Source organism: Cuculus canorus, chromosome 7 (assembly GCF_017976375.1).
Source record: "Cuculus canorus isolate bCucCan1 chromosome 7, bCucCan1.pri, whole genome shotgun sequence".
Lineage (NCBI taxonomy): Eukaryota > Metazoa > Chordata > Aves > Cuculiformes > Cuculidae > Cuculus > Cuculus canorus.
Genome location: NC_071407.1, coordinates 874731 through 900010, shown reverse-complemented (window position 1 = coordinate 900010; position 25280 = coordinate 874731). Strand labels below are relative to the sequence as shown.

The 25280-nt window shown below is 44.7% G+C and overlaps 1 protein-coding gene across 1 annotated transcript; it reads left to right on the top strand.

Annotated features, from left to right (window-relative positions):
* Positions 1-31: 31 nt before the first annotated feature.
* On the top strand, positions 32-20743 carry ACADSB (acyl-CoA dehydrogenase short/branched chain). Its single transcript, XM_054071141.1, has 11 exons — positions 32-94; positions 5719-5878; positions 6087-6187; positions 6948-7154; positions 7579-7749; positions 12251-12376; positions 13150-13242; positions 14493-14582; positions 16115-16252; positions 16943-17042; positions 17711-20743. Exons 1-11 carry the CDS (start codon positions 53-55, stop codon positions 17779-17781), a joined length of 1299 nt encoding a protein of 432 aa, XP_053927116.1. The 5' UTR covers positions 32-52; the 3' UTR covers positions 17782-20743.
* The last annotated feature ends 4537 nt before the right edge of the window (positions 20744-25280 follow it).

Here is a 25280-nt window from a genome sequence, read left to right as displayed (position 1 = left end):
AAGATGGCGGCCGGGCGGGGCCGAGCTGACGGCAGGGTGGGGCGGGGCCAAAATGGCGGCGGTGGCGAGGGGGCTGAGGCGGAGCAGCGCCCAGGTGAGCGCACCCCAAATTGTGACAAATATGTTATTATGAGAGTGATTGTTAGGAAAAAAAAAACCGCAAGGAGCTGACACGCGGAGCCGTTGCTGCTACGGAGCGCGGAACGTTGGGGTTTAAAGCGTGAGCGGTGTTCTTCGCGCGGCTGCCGCTGCTCAGCAGGACCGAGATTCCGCCCCCCATGAACACCTTCTGCGCTTCTGTCCCTGCGCGCTCAGTATCTTCTGATTAAAAAGATTCGCAGGTTCGGTTTGTGATCGGGTTTCCTGGCTGTGATTTAGATTCCAGGCGGCTGGATGCTGGCGTTGTGAAAAGTAGGATCGTTCAGTTTGTGTCGATACGTTTTTGTCTTGCTTAAAAAAAAAAATCATCTAAATCTAATTTCTAAACCTTATTTTTCCAACCAAGATTGCCGTCTCGTTTAGATTGTAGGTGCCTCAGAGGCTGGACCAGATGATCCCTGAGGTCCCTTCCACCCTGGCATTCTGTGATTCAGTGTTTTGCAGACCCCGTCCATTCCGCGGGGACGGTAACGCCCTGTTCGGTGCTGAGCAGAGGGGGCTGTTCCTGCCACCACCTCTGTCTGCAGCCTTCCCCGTCTCAAAGGCAAGGTCAGGCAGAGCTGGAGCCCGCTCCGAACGAGCAGAGGTTTGGCTGTTGTGAAGTTCATATTAAATATGAGTCCTTGGAAAGGGATAGAATGTGCATGGTATTTCTGGGAACATTTATACACGTGCATGTAAGTGCAGAATACATCCTGTCCCAGCTCTTGTCTGGCTGCACACTCCCTTGTGCACCTGATAAAGGGAGCTTGCTTTCTATAAGCCCAAAATAAGTCTTAGGAGAGTTTATATGCCAGCATTTTCGGTATCGGAATCATGGGATGGTTTGGTTCAGAAGGGACCTCAAAGCCCATTCAGTTTCACCCCCTGCCATGGGCAGGGACACCTCCCACCGGATCAGGGGCTCCAAGCCCCATCCAACCTGGCCTTGGACACCTCCAGGGATGGGGCAGCCATCCTTCCTGTGCTGAGGACTCCAGAACTGGACACAGGACTGCAAGAGCGGTCTCACCAGAATGGAGCACAGGGGCAGAATCCCGTCCCTCGCCCCACTGGTCCCACTGCTTTGGATGCAGCCCAGGACACAGTTCGTTTCTGGGCTGCGACCACCCTTTGCCGACTCATGTCAAGCTTCTCATCCCCAGCACCCCTAAGTCCTTCTCCTCAGCGCTGCTCCCAATCCATTCTGCTCCCCTAGCCTCTAATTGTGCTTGCGATTGCCCTGACCCAGGTGCAAGACCTTCCACTTGATCCTGTTGAACCTCATGTTGTTCACACAGGTGGTCCCGCGCCCCCGTTGCACAGCTCTCTGTGCTCTCCGGTCCTGGCTGGGGGGAACGTGGGCGGCTGTGGGGGTGTTGGGGGCCAGAGTGGGTGCAGCGCTGCCAGGGTGAGGGCAGCTTGGGAAAGCCCTGTCCTTCTGCCTGGAATGTTTCGGGGTGGAGGGGTGGTATGGGGCAACTTTTTGGATAATAAGGTTCTTGTGAAACAGGTTGGGGTTAGAGCAGCTCGTGGCTGGTGTGAGCTGGCAGCCTGGCTCTGGCAGCAGAAGAGTTGTGCTGTCTTCTTTACTGATTCAAACAAGCTTGTGGTGTTGTAGGGGCATCAGAAGACAAGCAAACGAGCAGCAAACCCGGGTTTATGCTGCACACGCTTTTACTGTGCAGAGCGAGAAGACATGCTGGGCTGAGACCTTCTGCAGGTGTGTGACACCTGAAGTAAAGAAAAGCAGCCTCTTAAGTGAGGGCAAGCAAGCTCCTATGATGGAGCTTCTCTGTGGAGAAGTGGGAGCTGTCTGGGAGCCAGCCAGGACAGATAGAGAATGAAAGTCCTCAAGGAGTGCAAAGTGAGCTTAGGAAAATGTATTGCTGTGGCCTTCTTTTATTTATATTTTGATGCTGCTGCCAGGTCAGCCAGCGTTAAAATCTCATTGCAGATTGGGAAAGAAACGCAAAGAATTAAACTTTAAAGACCTGAGGTGGAGGTAAGAATTGAGATAAACAGGAAAATCAATGTTATCAGCAACCCAGAAACCAGTTTTCAAACACGTGTTTAGTAGGGCTGGATACTGATGTCATAGCAGTATATAATATATATATAAATATATAAAATATATATATATATAAAAAGAGGAGGGAAAGAGTAGGAAGGCAGTCTCACAGCATTTGAGTAATGTGTGTGCGCTTTAAATTAGCATCTGAAGGTTAACAGTGCTATATGGGTGCATGACTCCTGAGAATGAAAGTGTAAACAGTAACGTAGTCATTTGATTTTTTGTAATCAATGTATGTCAAAGCCAAATCCCTTCCACTCCGTGGTGTTACTGTGGAGTGAAACCTGTAACGCCTGTAGGCTGCTGCTCTGCCTGTGGGTGTTGTCCATGTAGGTCCCGTCTCTGGGGCCATCCTGCTGGGTTTAGGACTTTTCAAGGTAGCCTTGTTGCAAATGTTCCTTTTGTCCTGTAGCACCATCTCAGTCGGGTGTCAAACAAGGTTTATCTGATGGTGTCTGTGTACGTAGGACAAGGGCTGCTGTGTTCCCCCTGCCACAGCAGGACACCTTCCTCTGCCGCTCCACGGAGTTGGTTGCAGTGGAAAAGCCTCCAAGGGGAAGCTTTGGGGAAGGAGGAAGCCTTGGGATAGGTCTGCGAAGGAGGGAGGGTCAGTGGGCAGAGCGACCCTTCCCAGGAATGCTGGCTTTCTCAGAACCTTTGGAGTTGTTGCCTAAAGCAGTCCTGCCGTAACCTGGGACAAACATCGAGCTGCTCACTGCGTTTCAGAGCTTCTCCTTACTGGCCAGGCTGGGCACAGGTCACCTCAGGCAGTGCAGCGCTGCGCGCTCGTGCCTCACCTTGCTGAGCTACGTCTCAAGTTTGTCCAACTTCCCATTGTCATGAAAGCACATGAGAGAAAAATCTGTATGTTTTTTAGTCTACAAAACCTATACTTCCCGCTTTGGAAAAGATGAATTCTCTGTGTGCATTTAGTGATGGGTTCACCTGCGTGGTCAATAATTCCACGTGTCGGGTGTCATCAGATGGAAGCAAAGGTAATCCCAGAGCGCCACTGGTTGTTGTTCCAACAGTGCTGCCTTATTGCCTGCTGAGCATACCTGCTTGTGTTTTGTGTTATAAAAAAGCCCTGTGCGTTGTTCCTGACAACTCTTGGTCAACACTGGTGAAATATCCCCAGTGGTTCGTCTCTGGTTATGCCACCATGGAAGAAAAATGCTTTTTCCTTTGTTCTTGGAAATAGAGTAGTGGAGGGAGCAGGAAACCTTGTTTTGCAACCTTAAAACCACTCAGGAAGCATATATATACCGAGGAGGGATCTTTGGGCTTTTCCTTCTCAGACCTGTGCCAGGATTTAAGCACAATTAAGAACACTTTGCTAAGGACATGGACTTATTCGGGTGGATGTTCAGTAGTCTCTCAATAGTATCTGGTGTTGAGCAACCCTCCATAGCTGAATATTCTGCCAATAATCCATTCCCAACTGACACCTTCCAGAACATGGATTTTTTTTCTATTAAAGCAACTCATATTTTTGTTTTCTGTACAGAGTCTTCACTCAGGCTTTGTATTTGTGGATCAGCCCCAGTGGTCAGTATTATGTCGCCCGGGGTGCAGAATGTGAAGGAAAATTGAATGTTGATAGCATATTTGACTTCTGTATTACCACTTCATACTATTTGTTTGTGCCATACATGACTGGCAGCGCTAAAGTTGTGCTTTCCTTACCATAATGGACTGATGCATCTTGTCTCTAAGACAGAACGTGTCCGTAGGTCTCTGTACATCAGTTCTTCAGCCAGGGAGATGACAGATGCTGAAAGCCAACATGAAAGAGAGTGAATTATTAGAAGGATCAAAGGCATTTTTACTTCCTGACCCCAAAGTTTCTGCTGTTGTTTGAGGAATGCCGCTGTCCCCGTGTGCTTTGCAGAGCTGCCCTGCGTTCTGCCCTCCGCAGCAGACTGGTTACGGCACCGGCAGCCTGCTCACTGCGGGGTTCGGAGGGCGTGCGGGTAGGAATGTCTGTTGGCAGGCGCACGCTCGTATGTGTGTTTGTATGGCACAGCTGGCTCTCTACGGGGGCTTCTGTCAGCAGGTGCCTTGGTGAGACATTAATATCTCCGTATTTTAGACTGACACAGCAACAGTGGCAGGTATCTGGAGCACGGATCTGATGTGCCGACGTTAGCCACAGCATGAACTGAGGCTTGGGACCTGTGAGAGCAGGGCAGCGTTTCCATCTTGGCTCTTTGGAGATCAGTCAGGTGAACTGTGCTGCTTTTTGGAATGCTGGTTTTCAGGAGTGCATCCTGCAGCAGCTTGGCTACTGTTAGCCTGCTGTGTTCAGAGCCAGATCATGTTCAGTACATGCCATGTTCTTTTAAAATCCTAAGATTCTGTGATTAGAAAGTACATGGACTTCCAAAGCAAATGCGTTTCTTTGTGAAGCTTACTGTTGTCTACTAGAGGGAGCAGTTTATAGTTCCCCAAGGTACAAACTCAATGACCTGTCCCAGGGTCTGCCCACCCACCAAACAGTCCCGGTGCACAGCTTGCTCCCAAAAGCTCCTCTCTGCTCTGTTCACTTTTGTGACTTTTGCCAAATGTGCTCGGTGACAGTGCCCTACCATAAAATGCTCTCTTTGTTGGACAACCAATACTTGATATCATTTGAGATTGTTGTGTATTGTGGGCAAATGGGGAGGGGCAAAGCATAAATTACTCAGTTTTGGTTCCCTGCTGTACTTTTTTAACAAATCAACCAAATAAGACACATCTGTTATTGGTTACATAGTACTTTAAACCTGCTGACTATGGGGTTTGAACTAACTGCATAGGAAACAACTTCACAGAGGTATTCAAACGCCAGGGCATTGTCTATGAAATATTAGCTCATTCTGAAAACCATGGAGTGGTGGGTAAGAACTCAGTGTGAATACAGAAATCCACAGTGGTGCTAAAAGCTGTGCAATTCCACAGGAAAATACAAATAATCGTAGGGAAGTGCCATCTGATTGCTTTAGAAACAGAGTCACTGGCCGCTAGGAAACCAGGCAGAAAGCAAAGTGTGTCCTTAAAGTTGGCAGATCTTCTGAGAAAAACATTTGTATACCTATTCCACATTTACTCTTATCGTATTTGTTAGGGAAGACATTAATTCTAACAAAATATACACTTGCCACTATAAATATTGCAGCAGGCTTGTGAAATCATCTATAAAAGTAAATGCTAACAGCAGAGTTTATTTGCTGTAAACACTAAAATTGACTAAAATTCATGTTTGTTAGTACTTTCTAAAATAACATTGCGGTAGCAAACTTTCAGAAAGAAATTTGTTTGGATTTAAAAGAAGAATAATTAAAGGATATTTCCTTTTAGGTCACTGGGGGGGGTTATAACTTCTCAAAACCCTTTAAACCAGACACAGAATGTAAGTTCTATTTCCTGTTCATTTACTGGAAATAACCACTGGGTAAAATCACGTATTGCTGTCTGTACTCAGATACCAATGCTGTTATTGTTTGTTCTGCATTTACTGTCAACAGCTGAAAAGAAATATGACAGCATCCTGGGCACCTTGGCGGGCTTCTCTGTCTGCCTTCAGATCCTCCACATCGGAACCCGTGCCCAGCGTAGCCAGTGATGGAGTCGCCTGTGCTCCGCTGCAGACATTCACCGAGGAGGAGATGATGCTGAAAAACATGGGTACCTATTGTCTGTGTGGTTAAAAGGCAGAATATAACCAGAAGAGACATTTTAGCTTAGAAAATTCATTATTTAATGATAGTTGTTGTTTAATTAGAGTTACTGTTAAAACTGCTTTAGTTCTCTGGAGAAAACTGTACTGTTCTTTTTCCGTGTTACCGTAGCATGGTTCCACACTTATACTCTCGCTTTCTCCTCTTCGTTGCAGTGACAAAGTTCGCGCAGGAACGAGTTGCACCTCTGGTACAGAAAATGGATGAGAATTCAAAAATGGAAGACTCCATAATACAGGGACTGTTTGAGCAAGGGGTCTGCACGCTCTTACTTAATCGTTTGTTCAGAAAGTGATGTCATTTATGAATCTCTGGCTGTGCACTTCGGGGGTGTATAGGTTAAAAGACTGACGGGTGTAATTCAAATGAACCAATGAATCATTATGAATTTTGGATTCGTCATCACCCTCTGTCTTTTCTTGTAGAGTTCTTTCCATCTCTCCCACACCATGTTCTTTGTCTTATCTTTGAGGTCCTTATGTCCTCTCCCCCTGTTTTTTCAATCAGATAAGCATGATCATGCAGAATTCTTGAACCTCTGTGATGCTGATAAATGGTGCTGGAAGAGGGTGTCAGGAGTCCTCTGTGTCCTTCCTGGGCAGTCGCATGGGCTTGTGTTGCAGATAGCTTGTGGATCGCTCCAGGACTCAATTCTGGCCTACCCTGCTGCCAAACCTAAAGCTTGCCTGGGTTTAGAATGTCCTGTTACACAATGGCAACTCATAAATATCCATCCTGTGTTGAGACCGCAGTTGTTCTGGGAAATGTGGTCAGGCTAGAGCAATGACTGGCCCGTAAGCTGTACATGTTCGTTATTTCCTGCAAGAAATGGCTGTTGGGTTCTGTGAAGGACTGTCATTTTGCTAAGGATGTTGCAGGAGCACAGGTCTTCAGGCAAGGACCTGCAAATACTTGCATTCTGTGGTTCTTGTTTTAATCTCATAAGTATCAGCTTGGACTAACAAGTTATCAATGAAGGCTAACAGATTGGTGGATTTGCATCTTTTCTGTTTCAGCTGATGAGTATTGAGCTTGGGGAAGAGTATGGAGGAACGGGAGCTTCCTTGTTTTCGGTCATATTGGTGGTGGAAGAGTTGGCTAAAGTTGATCCAGCTGTAGCTCTGCTGTGTGAACTCCAGAACACACTAACAAACAGGTTGTTTACCACATATGGAACAGAAGAACAGAAGAGAACTTATTTGCCCAGAGTCGCTAAAGATACTGTGAGTCAGGGTCTCACTTTACTGAACTATAATATTTTTAGTAGTTAAGTAGTGTCGGTGGAGTGGCTTTTTCAGTAACTGCAACATGTTAAAATCCGAGTAAACTTTGAAACGGGTCAGAGCTGAGACCTGTGGTGGTTTAAGTACCTCCTGTTATCAGCAGCTGAGAGGAAGAAGTAGAAAGGTGCATATTAGTTTCATTGCTATTTAATTTACTGTGGAAAAGAACTTCAAAGCAGTTGGCTTTGAGACCTGTAATTATGTAGTGTTTCTGTTTTTCATCTTGTACCTGAAAGTTAGTTACTTGATTTTAATAGTTTGAAACGTTTGAGTTTAAGGTTTGTGCTTGTTGATAACTATTCTTGTTGCAGACTTTGTTACATGTTCAGTAAAAAACACAACTGCTTTTTCCCTTCAATCGCAGATAGGCAGTTTTTGTCTCTCGGAGGCCGGATCTGGCAGCGATGCTTTCTCTTTGAAGACTCGGGCTGAGAAGAAAGGAGACTACTATGTTATCAACGGCTCAAAGATGTGGATTAGCTTAGCAGAGCACGCGGGAGTTTTCTTTGTGATGGCAAATACGGATCCATCCTCAGTAAGTTGCGACAGAATAGTTGCATTTCCGTGACAACTGGTTATGTATGAAACCGTGAATTTTATGTTCATAACCTGTTGCGAAAGATTAAGATTCTTTGAGGCTTTTCCTAGCTGACAGCAAACCTTTACAAATATGTCTCGACAAATGTCGCTGTTGAGTCACGACACGGTGATGTGGAAGCAAGTTTCTTTATTGAAGTTACAGGGCTGGCCGGCCCGGTGCTTGATCTTACGCGCGCTTCTTATACCCTTGATTAACACACGCGTCTCCGCATGATTGGATTAGCTTATACACAAACAATCTGTGAATGGATAGTGCTACTTTCATGCATGGTCCTATATTGTCTGCCCACTTCCCGTCCCATGATCTCCTTCCGGGTGCATTAATCAGGGGTCCTCAGCCCGCTGTGGACCCCACAATTCCCCCTTTTTGTATTTGTGCTGAAGAAAATTGCCCGTTAAAGATTGCCTGTGTCGGCTGCTGCGGGGCCCTTCGCAGCAGACACACAATGCAGGGCAACATCGACAGCACAACTACAAACATACCCATTCTTGAAAACAGGGAAGCAAAGCAGCATCAATATTTGACCACGCTGAGCAATATTGTAGGTGCATCTGAAAAGTATACAAACAGTGACTTATACTCCGTTTCTACTGATCCTAACAGCTCTAGTCTGTGGTTCCGATATACGACTTATACTCCAGTTGTTATGGCAGTTCTTTGATGTTAGCAAGGGCTATCCATCACACTCGTCTCCAGCTGTTTGATTCTCCACACGTGGCCTCCGTGGCTTATCCACAGCAGGGCGAACACAACGAGCAGGGTACCACCGAGGTCCTTCATCTGTGGAAACACAAGCATACCCTCGACCCCAAGTTAATAGCTTGCATGGGCCTGACCACTGACCACTCTGAAGGTCCTTCACTTGAACCTTCACTCTATCAGAGATAGCTGTGGTAGACTTCAAGGATTCAAAATGTCGAGTCATTGGGGGATTCTGATGTTCCTCATTGATAGTTAAGAAATTTAATACATACATCACCTTGTTCAGCCTTGCTTCAGGTGATTCCCCAGACATTCCCGCCTTTTGTTTTTGTAAAAGGCACTTAAGTGTACCATGGGCACGTTCTACAAGTGCCTGACTGGTGGGGGAATGAGGAATACCTGTAACATGGCTGACACCCCAAGACTGTAAAAATGATTTCACTCACCCAGAAACATACCATTGTCAGTTTTAATAGGGTAGGCTGCGTTCTTGTACAGTTTCCCACAGGAGCTTCATAACTCCAAACAACAGGTGGTTTGTCACTTGTCCAAGACTGCTCGTAATTCCACCACTTGTGGGGAGCCTTGTTGATGCTCAATTAAATATTGCCGATTTTGTCCATCAGACCATGTAACAGCAGCTTTCCCTGTTTTCCCAGACCCATCTGTGAAAACTGTGGGTCCATCAACAGGTGCTGTTTGGCTTAACAATTTCTGTGCGATAGAGATTTGAGTTCCCAGTTTACAAAGTGGATGGGAAGGAAAATGATACGATATCTGGCCTGTAAAATTAAGTAGCGCTGCTTGAAGTGCAGAACTATTGGCAAGACACCATTCAAAATATTGAACTTGTAAAGGAATAACAATACATTCCGGATCTCGTGCCAATAGTTCCACACATCGTGTTCGAATTTTTATAATGAGTTGAGCTAACAGCTCATCTAATCCTGGAGCAGCCTTTTTTGTTCGAAATGGTAAGAAGATCCACTCCAGTATATGGAGGGGGTCTTCCCACCCCTGATCCCACTGCACGAGCGCAGCATAGGGCATCGAGTCTTCCACAAAGACCAATGCCTGCACAATTACAGTCAGGTCAATGCGCCAGACGTGCTTTTCCTGAATGGCTTTGCTCTACAAGTGTCAGAATGATAGCAATAGCATTCAGGATATTTCTGCCGTACAACACTCAGTGCCTGGGCTACAAAACCTTTTTTTTTTTTTTTTTTTTTTTTTTTTTTTTTTTTTTTTTTTTTTTTTTTTTTTTTTTTTTTTCGGAAAACCTTCCAATGATATCTTGCATGATTAGTCGGAGGAACTGCAAAAGTAAATTTTTCGACAATATTTCAAAAAACTGTGCACTGAACAGGCTGAAACATAATTTGTGCAATTTGGGCAAAGTCATATGGTGTCATTTCTTCCATAGTTAATAGTCGAAGCAATTGCATTGTTGCAGGGGAGCTGGGACTATACTGTGTAACGGTTTTTTGAAGTTCCTGTACTACTTTCCAGGTGTATGGTCTGTGCTCATCCATAACTCCCCGTCCTGGATCCCCCCGGACCACCGGGAATGCCATAGCTGTCATAGGACTCAGGTCACGCTCCTTTAAGAGTGTAGTTATTGCCTCAGACAATGTCCACTGTCCTTCTAGCATAGCCCATTGTTTTACCTTTTGCCAAAATACACATGGATCATACGGTCTCACAGTAACCTGTGCCGAGGGTGGATGCCACGCCTGAGGGGTTTTAGGTTTACCGGAGGAACCCCTAAAGGGTGGCTCAGCGCTAGCCTTGGTCTTTCTGTTTTTTAAAGCAGCCGCCTCAGTGCCCCCCCCCATCACCGCGGGATTGTCCCAATCATCCGGCTCATCTGGCAAAGGCGGGAGTAGCAGTGGATTGTATGGTTCGGGTGTCCCTCGCTCTTCAGGGGGCAGTGGAGGGGCGGATGGCATTACGGGGTTAACCCGCCGTCGGCTTTGTTTATATATCGGACAAACCGAGTCTGTTTCATCGTCTGACTCATCAACAAGAAAACGTTTTCGCGCTAACCGAGATGGTTTATTCTCTTGGTGCGTTACCGGATTTCTTGAATTTAGATGTTGAAACTCAGATAGAGATGCAGAGTCTGGGTCGGCAGTTAATATAGAAAATTCCTCTTGCTCCGTTAACAGATCCTCAGCAGATGGAGGCTCATCTCGGGAGGCAAGGGGTGAAAGATCTTGCTCTGCCTGATCCCTCTGTTTTTTAAAGTCTTTCAAAGTATCAAACAAAAGGCACCATGTGGTTAACAAAGATACTGACTCTTTGTCTCCACGTGAAGCACTATCAAACAGCCTGTCCCCTATTTCTTTCCAATTCAAAACAGTAAATGATGTCATTATATCTGGCGTATAACCCTGTCTCTTACTCCATAAAAGCATCTTTTGTAACATGAATCCCTCTAGCTTTTACCCCCTTCTTTTCTAGTATTTGCTTCCACATGCTTATAATCATTTCCTCCTCTTTTGTTAGTGAGGCTCCCATCTTTTTCCCCAGCAGCTCACCTGCACTCGGTGGCTTCTTAAAAGTCCCGGATCCGGAATTAAGCAGCTTCTCTCGCCGCTCCTCTTGGCTACTTTTGCCGAAAACTCTTTGAGCAGCTTCTCTCGCCGCTCCTCTTGGCTATTTTTTGCCGAAAACTCTTTGAGCAGCTTCTTTCGCCGCTCCTCTTGGCTATTTTTTGCCGAAAACTTTTTGAGCAGCTTCTCTCGCCGCTCCTCTTGGCTATTTTTGCCGAAAACTTTTTGAGCAGCTTCTCTCGCCGCTCCTCTTGGCTATTTTTGCCGAAAACTCTTTGAGCAGCTTCTCTCGCCGCTCCTCTTGGCTATTTTTGCCGAAAACTTTTTGAGCAGCTTCAATCGCCGCTCCTCTTGGCTATTTTTTGCCGAAAACTTTTTTATAGTGGCTGTGCCACCTCGGGGAACCCCAAAATTAAAGCTCTCATAAAATCGCTCGCTATATCACGTCGCGGTCACCAGATGTCGCTGTTGAGTCACGACACGGTGATGTGGAAGCAAGTTTCTTTATTGAAGTTACAGGGCTGGCCGGCCGGTGCTTGATCTTACGCGCGCTTCTTATACCCTTGATTAACACACGCGTCTCCGCATGATTGGATTAGCTTATACACAAACAATCTGTGAATGGATAGTGCTACTTTCATGCATGGTCCTATATTGTCTGCCCACTTCCCGTCCCATGATCTCCTTCCGGGTGCATTAATCAGGGGTCCTCAGCCCGCTGTGGACCCCACAGACAAAAACCGAGAACTTGGGTAAAACCTTTCATCCTACAGAACCCTCTGACAGGAGTTCATTATTCATTTGACCAGTTTAGGCTAAAGATATCCTGTGTCTTCCTGCAGTCCCTTATCTGGGTGTGAGGAGTGTTTGACAGCAGGCAGGGCCTCACTTAACAGCAACGACCATCCTCTCTATTCCATTTGCCTAACACCAGTCCCCTGTCCTAGCAAAAGAACTTCTAAAGTTGTTCTGTTTTCCACCTGGAGTATTTTAAAACAAAAGTGTCTCTGGCCTTTATTAAACCATAATTAGCAGCCAGCGAGGGGACAGATGCTGATGGCAGAGTTTTGTTTAGTAATACAGTGATAACATTTCTGTACTGGAATTAGGTATTTAGACTAGCATTTGGTGATATTGGTGTAGAAAATACTTCTTTATTCATTTTTAATTTGTCCTAGGGATACCGGGGAATTACGTGCTTCATAGTGGATCGCAACACAGAGGGACTGCATGTAGGGAAGAAGGAAGACAAGCTGGGAATCAGAGCGTCTTCCACCTGCCCAGTAACATTTGATAATGTTAAGGTACCGTGAGCTGTTCGGCTGTTGAAATACAATTTGCACATCACTGGAGCTTGACCACATATGAGAATCATAGAATCATGGAATGGTTTGCCTTAAAGCCCACCCAGTCCCACCCCCTGCCACAGGCAGGGACACCTCCCACTGGATCAGGGGTTCCAAGCCGCATCCAACCTTGAACCCCTCCAGGAATGGGGCAGCCACCACTGCTCTGAGCACCCTGGGCCAGGGCCTCACCACCCTCATCGTGAAGAATTTCTTTCTAATGTCTAATCCAGATATTTAGTCTTTCAGCTGAAAACCATTCCCCCTCATCCTCTCCCTGCCCTCCCTGATCCAGAGCCCCTCCCCAGCTTTCCTGAAGCCCCTCTCAGTACTGGAAGCTGCTCTAAGGTCTACCCGGAGCCTTCTGTTCTCCAGGCTGAACGACCCAAACTCTCTCAGCCTGGAGGAAAGAATCTTAGCTGAATTCCCTATGTTTTTTCTCCTTAGACACACTGATTGCTTGGCATATTTTATCTTTTTCCTTCCTATTCCTTCACGGAAGCGTTGAGGAGAGGGTTGGGTTTCTTAAATTTTGATCCAGTTTTTCTCAATCATCTCTTTATCGTCACATCTCAGGTAATGTTCTAAATGGATATTGTGGGAATCAGATGGCTGGTTTATGCCTTATGCCTTCACTTATGAGGAACATTAAATAGAGTCTATGCACTGATTCACCTGTGAACCGTACCAGCAGTTCCAAAGAGGAATAACTAATTGGTTTTATTCTTTAGGTTCCTGCTACCAATATCCTGGGACAGGTCGGGCAAGGCTATAAGTATGCGATTGGAATGCTGAATACCGGCAGAATAGGAATTGCTGCACAGGTGAGGAGTTTGCTTTAATACTGACCAGTCTGTAACCTTGAGTTTGAGTTGACATTTACAGCATATCTAAAGCTAATAACAATGAACTGTTGATTATAGAAAGTACTTGATTAAAAACTAAATCCCCACTAGATGTCACTGTCCCTGTGGCTAAGGCACAGTAAATACCAGCACAACTGCAAGTGACATAAGCAACGGATTTAGGAAACGTTACCTGGCAGTTAGTTTGCTTTTGGTGGTTAACTGACTGCTGTTGGAAAATATTAACGTTTTCTCTTCCACTACGCACATTTATTTCACAAAGAAAACTAGCTTCGGAAAATATAACATACTGGAATGTACAGTAGCAACGCTTACACCTGTGGTTGCATGGGATTGCCAGATGTGACTGTTTGCTGACTGATGTTTTCCCAATTTATTTTTTTTAAAAGTATGATTTTTTTGGTAGCAGCAGTGTCCCAGTTCATTGTGGTGTTTGAAAATTGCATCTTATGGTGTCTTAAGGGAACGTATTTGCTGTCCTTACTAGCAGGTGTATATTCGACAAGCTTGTTTCTTTACTATCTTGTTTGAAACGGAATACGCTTCTCAAAATTTGATATTTAAAACCATGTAAAACTAGTTTGTTTTCCAGATTTCTTACTGTTTTTTCAGCCTAACAAATCCAACACCACTGTAGATGCGAGCTACTTCTTTATAAAAGTGTGTGGGTAGTTTTCCCAGCTGTTAACTCTCCAGGATAATAGTTGTGGTTTGTTGTCCTTGCTGCAGGGTGACGAGACTGTGTGAAAAGACAATGGCTGTTCCAAAATTGTTCTCTTGCATTGTTTTTTTTCTAAAAAATGCTGTAACAAATGATCTCTCCCCTTCGTCTGCTAATTTTCTAACTTCTGAAAGAAGTAGCTAATCGTGACAGTCTGGTGTCTTCTATAAAATGAGAAATCATTTTTGGTATGAAAATAGCTGTGAATACTCCTTGGAATTACTTTTCCTCTATTAGCACCAGGTAGAGCTGCAGCTCTGTAGTTCACAGTGATTTTCCCAGGTAATAAAGACTTTTGACAGAAACACTGAATATTTGTGCAGTTGCATTGGACTCATAACTTTTGCTCAACAATTAGTGGTAGTGTTCTTACAAATATTTTGCCTTCAGTGAGAACGTTTCTTTCAGGAATGGAATTCAGGCTCACTCCTCAAAGTGTGGGCATTTTTGTGTCTTAACTCCCCTCCACGTGTCTCATTTCCTACAGATGCTGGGACTGGCACAGGGCTGCTTTGACCACACCATTCCCTACACAAAGGAGAGAGTCCAGTTTGGGAAAAGCGTCTTCGATTTCCAGGTATGTGTCAGCAGACAAGTAGGAAGCTTCCTCCAGGAGAGGAGGAGTCACTGCAGTCGAGGAGGCCAGGGCAGTGAATGAGCCGAGCTGGAAAATCCATGCTGTGCCTCATGTCATGTCTCTGCTTCTCGATATTGAGGAGTGTTCTTCAAAAGCATCTCAGATGAGCCATGTAAAATACATCCATTCTGTGCTGTGCGCCATCACAAGTGTTATATCGTTTAAAACTTCAAAACATGATTCACATAACTCCTTGTCCATGGTAGGATATTCACTGTCTTTGGAAATAATACACAGGGAGCTCCTTTCTTCTCCAATTTTAGTATCATAGTGTGCTGAGCGTGTCGCAGTTCTATACCCTCTCATGAGGTGGAGGGGAAGGTGTTTTACTGGAGACACTAGGAATTATAAAAAGATGAGGAAAACTGAGTTATTAGATTTCCTGTGTTGTACAAAGACGTTTAGTTTTCATGATAATATCTGTATCTTAGAAGGAAAAGGACTCTTTGTTGCAAAGATGATGTGTAGTTTAACAAGGAGGTTATAATGTGGTAATTACTCTATACTTCTCTTGTTCAAAGAAACTGACATCTGGGATGAAGGGAGGGAACATTGGTACTACTCATAATATAATACACATCTTAGGAAGCACCCACCTATATCGAGGAAATTATTGGATCGGTGTCTTTGGTACGGGAAATGGAATTTACAATTGCCAAAGTGTTCTGTTTTTCCCACCTGCATAAGTGCATTTGCAGATTTTAGGGAGCAGTGTTAATGTTCTAACAAGATGAAAGATTGTCTGTGTTTTAGGAGTGAGTTAGACAGCTGAATGTTTGTTTTCAGCCATCGTCACATTCGAGTCTCCTTAAATAACCCTGTTCTCCTGTAGTACCTACCATTTAGAGGTGAGCTGCAACACCTCTTGCTTTCCCCTTCAATCTGTTTATCAGTCACATCCTCTACACTTCCATGCTGCTCCCAGCTCTTCTCTCGTGGCTGTGGGACATGGAAAGAAGCAGAAGTTGTTTATTCCTAGTTCTCCTCTTTATTTAGAAGGTACCTTTCTCAAATCTTTCTTGGTGAAGCTCCTCAGGGAACGAGACCTGTTCATGTAGGAATGTTCTCAACAGGCAGCTGCACTGTAAGCACACAGCTTTGACCCTGCCGTGGCTCTGCGGCGCCGAGGAGAGCGTCAAGGTGTGGCTGAAGTTTTTCTTGGTATTCATGGGTGCAAATGGGTTCTTGTTGAACCCTCCTGTCCAGACAGCCAGGCAAAGAGTTCCCCACTTCTCCTGAATACAAGATGAGGGAAGGAGGAAATGTGAATGCAGTTCCTAAAAGGAGCTCAGTAGCTCTGAGGTTTTCCAGTGTGGATGTCCTAGACCCAGAGCTGAGCAGAATTACAGCCCATTTAGATATGGGTTTGGTTTAGAGTGTAGGTGTGTTCCATGCTGAAAAGAATGGCTCTTCCTTGAAACTCCGGCTCAGCTGGGTGCTGGTTCTGCGTGATTCTGGTGTGCTTCTTGCAGGGGATGCAGCACCAGATAGCCCAGGTGGCCACGCAGCTGGAGGCAGCGCGGTTGCTGACCTACAACGCAGCCCGGCTCGCGGAAACAGGAAGGCCGTTCATAAAGGAGGCCAGCATGGCCAAATACTACGCTGCTGAGGTAATGTAGAGCTTCTGTACTCCATGGGTTTATTTCACTGCTGTTTAAACATTTTTCTGTTACCGCATGTGTACCTTTTAATTTGGGTTTTGCTGTGAAATCTGTGGCTTTGTTACCCTTTTCTCTTGTTTCTCATTCTCTGTCTGTGTATGCAATGTGAAGCAGGCCACCAACTGCTCACATCCTGGAATAAAACCCTGAAAAACAAGCAACTACATTAAAAGGGAAAGTTAATTAGTGCTTTCACTCATGTAGAGAGATTTCGTTTTCACAGAACCCTCTTTTGTGGCTGGAGAAGTGTCACGGTGAGACTTCATTTGTGACTGTTTATAAACTCCACTAGTCACAACTGCAAGTCTTGATACGATCCAAAACCAGATTGCTCCAGCCTCTTTGTGACTGCTGCCTGGTGCACTGCTGCTTGTCTTTTCATAGCACAGCACAGGAATTACTGCAATAACGGTTAATGCATCCTTGGTATCCTTTGATTTAGGAGAATGTAGTTTTTATTCTAAAATAACTTGCATAAATGTGATGAATAAAAAAAAAATCAGTCCTTCCTCTTCCCAGCTGTTCTGGTTGCTGCTGTAATTACTGGTTTGATGTTACTTTAAATAACTACAAAGAATAAAATACACTATGTTTCCATGAAGGTAGATCCTGAAGTTTTAACTGAATCTCTCTCCATAGGTTGCAACACTGACCACCAGTAAATGCATTGAGTGGATGGGCGGCGTGGGGTTCACAAAGAACTACCCCATCGAAAAGTACTACCGCGACTGCAAGATAGGTGAGCGCGAGTTTGTGAACAAGTGTTTTTGTAGCATCAGTCATATTAAAGGTTGGGGATGAAGGACTGGCTATGTTTTTAAGATATTTTTCCCCTGAAGCTATAATCAACGCTGATCCAAAGGCTCAGCTGTAAGAAGGTAAAACTTCAGGTATAGATGCCTGTATCTGCAAGACTAGTTAAAATGTTTAATTAGATACCAGTAGAATGCAGAGACACACATCGCATCCCATTCTACTAAAGAAAATTCCAGTTCAGAGAAGACTGAAAATACGTCTTTTGGCTTGAAGATCTTGATCTCTGTGGAGTTTTACTTTCAAGACTTCCTGGTTTACCAGTGTAATCCTTGGCATTTTGAGCATCATTACCCTTTGGTTCTTATTGCTGATAGCATTTTCAAATACTTAGTTTTGTTGGTTATTTAGGAGCTGCTTTTCAGGAAAATGACTTGTCATTATGTTGTGCCAGCAGAAGAGTGTTTTAATTGTTGCAGATAATAAAATAGGACTATTTATGTAAATAACAGTTCTGTTTCTAGAACTTGCTCAGTAGAGCTTCACTTCATAATTGTAAATGTTCTCACTGGCCTGTTAGAACAACTTCCTGGTCTCTCTTTGCGTACCCACTGTGGTTTTGTAGTCTTCTGATTTGTTTTCTTATGATTTCAGGTACAATCTATGAAGGCACTTCAAACATCCAGCTGAGCACCATTGCAAAGAGCTTGGCACAAGAGTACTGAGACCTCAGGGACTTCTTGACTGCCAGTGGAAGTTGCTTCACTGGACATTTATTGTATATCACACATATATTTGTAATTATAGTAATAATAATTAAGAGTACATCACCACAGACAAAATCATAAGGAAAACTGTGAATTCACCACTGAGTGAGTATGTGCTTCATGTGAAATCATGAATTCCACATCCAAATCCAAACCACGGGTTCCAAGGATCTCTCTCTGCCTGGGACACCTCTGAGCTAGCACGTTGGCTGGAACTGTCACTTCAGGTTCTGCAAGTAGTGATCTCCACTGCGAGATTTCAAGGGGAAAACAAAGGCAGCCAAACCCCTGCTCACCTGATATGGAAGGTTCTGTTGGGCCCCCTGGGAGGAAGCACTCCACGCATGCAGCGGAACCGTTGCATGGCACAGAGTTGCTGTTTGCCCCGGCGCCCTTTATTAGCGTGGGGTACAGGAGAAGCATGTGGGAAGAGATGGAAGTGAGGGTTTGCTTTCTCCCTGGTGGAGCCATGTCTGCGGAGCTGCTGTAATTGGAGTAATTTTTGTAGCAGCCCTTAGTGTGTTCTTAAGTATATCTTGGTAATTAAGCCCTTCCAACCCCAATTTGTGGCACTGAAAGGTGGATAATATCCACCTCCCTTTCCAGCCTTCTCAGCTGTTAAGGGTTTTAATCTAAGAGGCTATTTATAGTTCTCCTTTCATAAAAGGTTGAGTTGAAATCTTTGTGAAATGGGGTTAAAAAAGCTCTCGTAGTTCTGCAAAAAGACAGAGAGATAAGCTAGGTAATAGCAATGCTGTGAGATTCACAGTGGCCTTTCCATGTTCAGTGCATTTTACAAACTTCAGTCCTCAGAGCCTTCCTGGGAGTTAGGGAGGGAGCATTAATTTGCAGCCTGGAAAACTCTCTTCATGGAAGGTAGTGGTTCTCTAGTAAAGTTTTTCTCCTTTTGAGAGAGAGAGAAAGAGAAGCGGGGTTGAGAAGTATTTGCTTTTTTATCAGTCTCTTTACTTCAAAATTAGATGGTTTATTTCCAGAAGAAACCTTGTCAGTGCTGGAAAACTCATTTGCTGAGAATCAAGAGACAGTAAGCTTAACACATGAAAAATTGTCATAATTGTAATCGGCAGTTTGTTTCAGGTGGGGTTGGGAGGGAAGTATCTGTTCTCTGGGTTTGGCTGCCTTAGAAGAATTTTATTTTAAAGCTGGTTCACCACTGATGATTCACTTTGAGTAAGCTTGGAAAGTTGCAGGCTGAGAGTCACAAAGGATTTTCTAGCAGAACCAGGGGGAGTGACACTTTAAGGACATGATTTTGTAAAAACAACAGACTGCAGTGCCTTACACAACGCAACAACGGGGAAAGCACTATATCTGACTCCCTGTCCGCTTTGAAGGGAAGTAACTACTTCAGTGAGTTGCTGCCCTCCACACACGCTTTGCCTGTCGATAGGTGAGGAGTTCATGTAATTATACTTGTGCCAAACGCACCTCCTTTCTCAGTTTTATCAACAGCTCCAAGTTTAAAAATATAAGGATGGAGAGCTAGACTAGGTGGTTCCTCAAGCTTTCTTCTAGCATTATTATTATCATTATCATTATCATTATTATCATTATTAATGCATTTCAGATTGTTTGCAGGCTTTCTTTCAGCAGAATTGAAATGGCTGGGGAGATGGCTAGACTAGAATTAAGACTGCAGACATCGCAGCAGTTAACTGCAGTTATTCTGCTCAACATAGTCTGTGAGTCTAAAATTATCATAACCGCAGTACCAAATACTTGAGTTAGCATTGATTAATGTGATGAGTTGTGCTAATGTGAGGCAGTCCTTAGCTGCTGCGGTTGCGCCTGCTTTGCTAACGTGAATGTCTGCAGAGATCGGGATTGGATTCACCTTATTTAATAGGTCTCCTAGTTTGCCATAGTCAAGGAAACAGCCTGAACAGCCTTATCAGCTGCTCCACAGGTCTGGTCAGAAGAGCAAGGTCAAGCCTTTAATGCTACAGCTGTAAATACTGCATCCGTCTTGGTTCTATACGCTTCGTTCAACACAGAGTAAGTTGTGAAAGAAGTGTATGTATTGTCTGTGGTTGTTGTTTACCAGATGCTGCAGAGGAACACGTGCACAAATTAATTATAACCCCTGAGTTTCTTTCACCATTGTTCTAAAAGGACATGTGCTGCTGTGGAGAGCGTTTCCTGTCCTGGTCACTGGCTCCAGGGAGAGTCACTGTGTTTCATCTGCTTAGGTGTGACTCCCCTGCTGCCCTAACAGAGACATTGGTGTAGCAGTGAGCTGTGCCCTTTGTCCAGGGGCTGTGGATGGCTGCCCGCACCCCAATTCAGTTTGAGACAGGCATTTAGGGGTTGTCATAAACTGCGTTTCTGCATCTGGCACTGTGGGCACAGGGCAGCTGGTGGCAGCCGGCTGCACCAGTAGATGCAGGGCTGCAGAGCTGACGCTGTGAGCGCTGTCATTCTGCACTAACGGCAGGGCTCAAAGCTGCTTTACGCACAAGATGTGTTTATATTAGTGAGTTTTCATAGGCCTCGGTCACTCCAGTCCATCCAGTTTGTTGCTCTGGAATGGCATCTTCAGCATCAGGTGTTGCATCGGGGCTTCCCCGGTTAGAGGAAAAGACCTGTACTGAGAATGGATTCAAAAGTGCCTGTGTTTGCTATTTGACTTGATATGATGTTAATTTTGTCTATCAGGCGATGGCTTTCTAATGAATTCCTCCCAGATCTTGCAGTTTTTATACTGGGAGGGAATTCCTGTATCACCAGTAAGGTTTCTTTAGTTTGGTTCTGTTTGTGATTATGGTCTGTGGCAGATTTCCACAGAACGGTTTAATCGCTATTTGGGAAATACTCAAATACAACATTTTTTGTGATGTTTTCTGTTCTGTTGTTCTTTCTTCTGTATTTCTTTTCCCCATATAAAGATTGTGTTACTAAAGGCTTGTGTGAAACACAGAGTAATTGTTCATGGGGAGCCTTTTGCTGTGTAAAGAATTCTGTAATGAACGTGTTATTGCCTTTCCATTTGGAAATCTTGTGGTGAGAGACGCATTTCAAGTTCTTCCTACCAAGCTAAGCTTAATTTGACACACAGACTCCTTTGGAAGCAGCTGTCTGATGTTTCTGAGCTTGTGTATTGAAAACGTGAAAGCTGAAGGAGCATTTTTCCTCAACCCCAGAACCTATTCGGTGTGCCAAGGTGATCGATCCTCTCCGAAGTGAATGACATGGAAGTGATTACTACAAATACTTTGTAAATATCCCTAGAAGTGAGAAATGGAGCAAAGGAGGCAGAAGATCTGCATGGATGAGCAAGGAGCTTCTGGAGAAACTCAGCTGGAAGAGCCAAGCTTACAGAATGCGGAAAAAAGGGACTGGGCGCATGGGAAGAATATGGGAGGGCTGTCAGAGCATTCAGGGATGCCATGAGGAAGGCTAAGGGCCTGCTTGGAATTAAATCTGGCAAGTGACATCAAGGACAACAAGAAGGACTTCTTCAACTACATCAGCAGCAAAAGGAAGACAGGAAAATGTGGATTTGCTGCTGAATGAGGTGGGTGCCCTTGTGACAGAGGAGACAGGGAAGTCAGAGTTGCTGAGTGCCACCTTTGCTTCAGTCTTTACTGCTAAGGCTGGCCCTCGGGAATCCCAGGCCCTGGAGGAAAGAGAGTGGAGAAAGAAAGACGTTCCCCTGGTTGAGGAGGATCAGTTTAGAGATCATCTGGGCACATCGGACACTTGCAAATCCATGGGCCCTGATGGGGTGCACCCACGAGTTCTAGAGGAGCTGGCAGATGTTACTGCTTACCCAGTCTCCATCATCTTTGAAAGCTCATGGAGAACAGGAGAGGTGCCTGAAGGCTGCAGAAAAGCCAATGAAGATCCTAAAGAAAAAGCACTCCCCACCTGACAGAAAGCTGTGTCTCAGTGGCCAAGTAACAAGCACTTACAGAACTGGGTTTATCTAATATACACAGTGAGGACTTCTGAAGATGTTCATTAACCATTTTGCAGGGATCTTGGAAGGAAGGAAAGCTGTTGCATGCTGTAACCACTCTCTTACCAAAAAAATATTCGACTAGCACCAGGAAAAACAACAATACAGAAGGAGATCCCCAACGTCTGCATGGCAAGCTTGTGTTATTTGTAGGCTATCTAACCAGGAAATGAGCACATATGGAATGAAGAGTAAATCCTGCTCTATCCAGTCATACCTGGAGGTCCTACACCCTGTGTGATTTGTTGCACAAACCATTGCCTCAGCTTGGGACGGCTTTAAAAACATCTGTTGTGAGTCCCCAGCAGGGCTGGACCGCTGCAAGTGTGTTTAACTGAGAAGAGAAGTCAGCTTCCAACAGGAGAACTTAAAATGAGCTTTGCTTCACCTGCCAGTGGCTTGAGGGCCATGGTGGGAAACCGCCTGTCAGTGAGAAGAACAGAGCAGTCTTGCTTGGTTGGTTTGGGGCCAAATGTGGGCTGGCAGAGCAAGAAATACATTAATGTTTGCCAGCTGCAAGACAGTTGTCTTTCCTAGGACAGATAAAGCGAAGGGAAGAGTGGAGCTGCAGCATGATGGGGTCCTGTTGAGTTTGTGTCCCCTGTCTCTTTGGGTCCCTGAATTTAGATTGTTCCAGTTTTGAGAAGCTCCATCTTGGAGCCTGCAGAAAGACCCTGGGTGGGTCTGCACTTCTTAGGAGACAGTTCTGATACAACCAGACCAGGTGTTCTCCTGGCTGACGGGTGGTTTCCTGCCTTCTCTCATGACCAGTCAGCTGAGGCTTTTAAACGATCAGTTTTCTGATCATTGTTTCCACCTGGTCAAGTTTGCTGTGAGTTTCTTGGATGTTTTTGGCCTGAATGATTTTCTAGGACACACTGCAAGAATTTGTTGTTCACTGATTTGCATCCTGAAGATGCAAATCAAGTGCAAATTTTTCAATATCACCAGAGCAGGCACCCAGTTTTAATTTGATGCCGTGTCGCTGTGATTTTCTGCCTTGGTTTAGATGGTACCTAAAGACAGGATAATTACATTTTAGAGGGACGCTGGCTTCTCTACGTGCTTTTGTATCTGTAGGAGTATGAAAAACAGAGAGTGGTAGAGATTGTGAGTCCCAGAAGCTGCAAACGTTCTTTATGCTCTAAAATATTTGCTGATCTAACTTTGTTTATGGAGTCCTGCAGCACCAGCTGAAGGACCAGCTGAAGCAAAGCAGCCAGCTATGAGGTGACACTAAGCTGTAGGCACAATGGTTTACCCTTCTTTGCATTATATCTTGTACAGAACAGCTTTGTGTCAGCCCTGCTAAACTGACCTAAAACGAATTGGGGAATAACTCAGACATTAAAGTTAAGCTTCTGGAAATTGAGTTCTTCTGGAAAGCTTTGTAGGACTGTTTTCTTTAATGCAGCTGTAGAAGATACGGTTGGTATGGAGCAAATGTGTTTCAGTGCAGAATGTGATGCTGTTTGTTTCAGGAAGGAAAACAGTAGATGTTCTGTTCCGGAGACGAGGATGTTTACACACCAAACACAGCATTTGCTCCAATTGTTCCCTCAAGAATTGAAGCAAAGCACTTTTTCTCAACTCAGGTACTTTTTGAACTTTGAAAATGTTTTATGACTCCCTATGATGTGCTGCAGGATGGTTAGATGACATGAAGTCTCTATTTACGTTTCTAGTCTTGTTTTCCCCACGTTCAGATGAAAACTTCTGTTTCACTGTAGGATTTTAATCAAACACAAACTGTGCTGCTCCCTTCTTCAACCTCAAGTTACTCCTTTAAAGAGGAAATCACTTGCTCAGTTTTATTCTGGCAATGTCTACCTTTGATGGACGTGACAGGCAGGTTTGATTGTTGCTTGAATAATAGAAGCTAGATTCAGCAAGCTCTTTATCATAAACTAGATGTGACTGCTGTGCAGGATGCTCACTTTCCAAGGCCCCAGGGAAGGTGCAGCAGCAAGGCTTCTGTTTTACAGTGGAAATATTTTAGCTCTACTGTGCTTTGACTTCAGTGACTGCATTTGCAAAGATAAACACTTCTCTGGAGTTAAGAGAGCTCCTCGTTATTTAATAACTATTTAACATGTGCCTGATTACCCTTGTGTGAGGACCTGGGCCACAAGATAGTTGTGGTTGTCCTCTGATTCTCCAGGATGCAGACACCACAGTGGGTTAGAGTGATGATCGAGTGTCCCAGACCGTTGTGATTTCATAGTCACGCTCCTCTGCACTGCTGCTTCTCCGTGGAAGTGCCCAAAAATCTTTTGGTTTAGACTGTAAAAGCCTTCTGGCACTGAATTACATCTATATCTTGACTGAAACATATCTGCTCTGCGCTAACCTCATTACCCAGGAACGACTGCTAGAAGAGGAAGTGAAGAATAATTAAATCATTCCTAACTGAAGGAAATGCTTCGCAGAACTATCCAAATTCCAATTTGGTCAAGATGCTGTGGGTACATATTCCATTTCTGGGAAGGGCAGAGGGAGAAACAGTTATTTTTGGTTACAGATGACCGGGATCTGGCTTCATTTTTCCCTCTTGCCTCAAGATCGGAGTGCATTGGGACATCCCTGATCAGGAGGGAGCACGGTACCTGCCATCACTTGCTTCTCAGTGCCTGTCCTGCTGTAAGAGCCTGTAAATTAAACTTGCCCAGCTTGCTGCGAGTGTCGCCTGCTTTGATTGACGCTTGAAGCAACGATGTCTCTGCAGTGTGCGCTGCCCTGGCTGCCTGCACAGCACAAGGGCACAAGGGAATGGGTCCACTTCCCCTGCTTCTCAGCCTGACCTGCACTGCCTGGAAAAAAGGGAGGATTTCACTTGGCAGTCAAAAATGAGATTCCTGAGTGTGCATGGGGAGCCTGTGGCAGGGCACAGCCCTCCCAGGGCTCACGTCTGCAGATTTTCCCATTTCTCCATCTGCAAATCTCACTCTTACAAGGCTTAAGGCAAAAAATAAAGCAGGGGTGGGGGGAACCGTGGCTATTTTTGCGTGGGAATGTTTGCAAATACATTAGTGATGGGTAATTGAATTATTAACTGGGGAAAATGTAGCTGGAGTGCTGGAAGAAAGGCTCCACAACTTTTGTCTTTCAAGGAATCACATTTCTAAAATGAGTTCTGCATTCAAGAAATCCGCTTTGAGTTAACAACAGAGGTCCTGCTTTTCCAGCTTCTCCCTTAAAAGATACATCCGACAGTAATGAAGTGGAAGTAGCGAACTTCAGTGATGTGCAAAAGGTACCAGCCTTATATCTCTCCTAAACGTGTTGATTTATGGGCTGTTTGCTGTTTTTGAGAACACAAAACAATTAATTTATGTGTGAAAAGAACAGGGAATTAATCCTAGAGAGCCCTGGAGCCTTTAAAGACCTGAATCATATGTTGAGCTCGTTTAAAACTTGCATAAGAAATTAATGTAGAATAAAGCCCTTTAATTTGAAAAGTGCATCTATAGTGGGTGTC

Coding starts and splice junctions, on each gene's coding strand:
- ACADSB (XM_054071141.1), top strand. CDS start 53: ATGGCGGCGGTGGCGAGGGGGCTGAGGCGGAGCAGCGCCCAG. Junction 6,188..6,947: donor AGGGACTGTTTGAGCAAGGG/GTCTGCACGCTC, acceptor TTTCTGTTTCAG/CTGATGAGTATTGAGCTTGG. Junction 13,243..14,492: donor GAATAGGAATTGCTGCACAG/GTGAGGAGTTTG, acceptor CATTTCCTACAG/ATGCTGGGACTGGCACAGGG.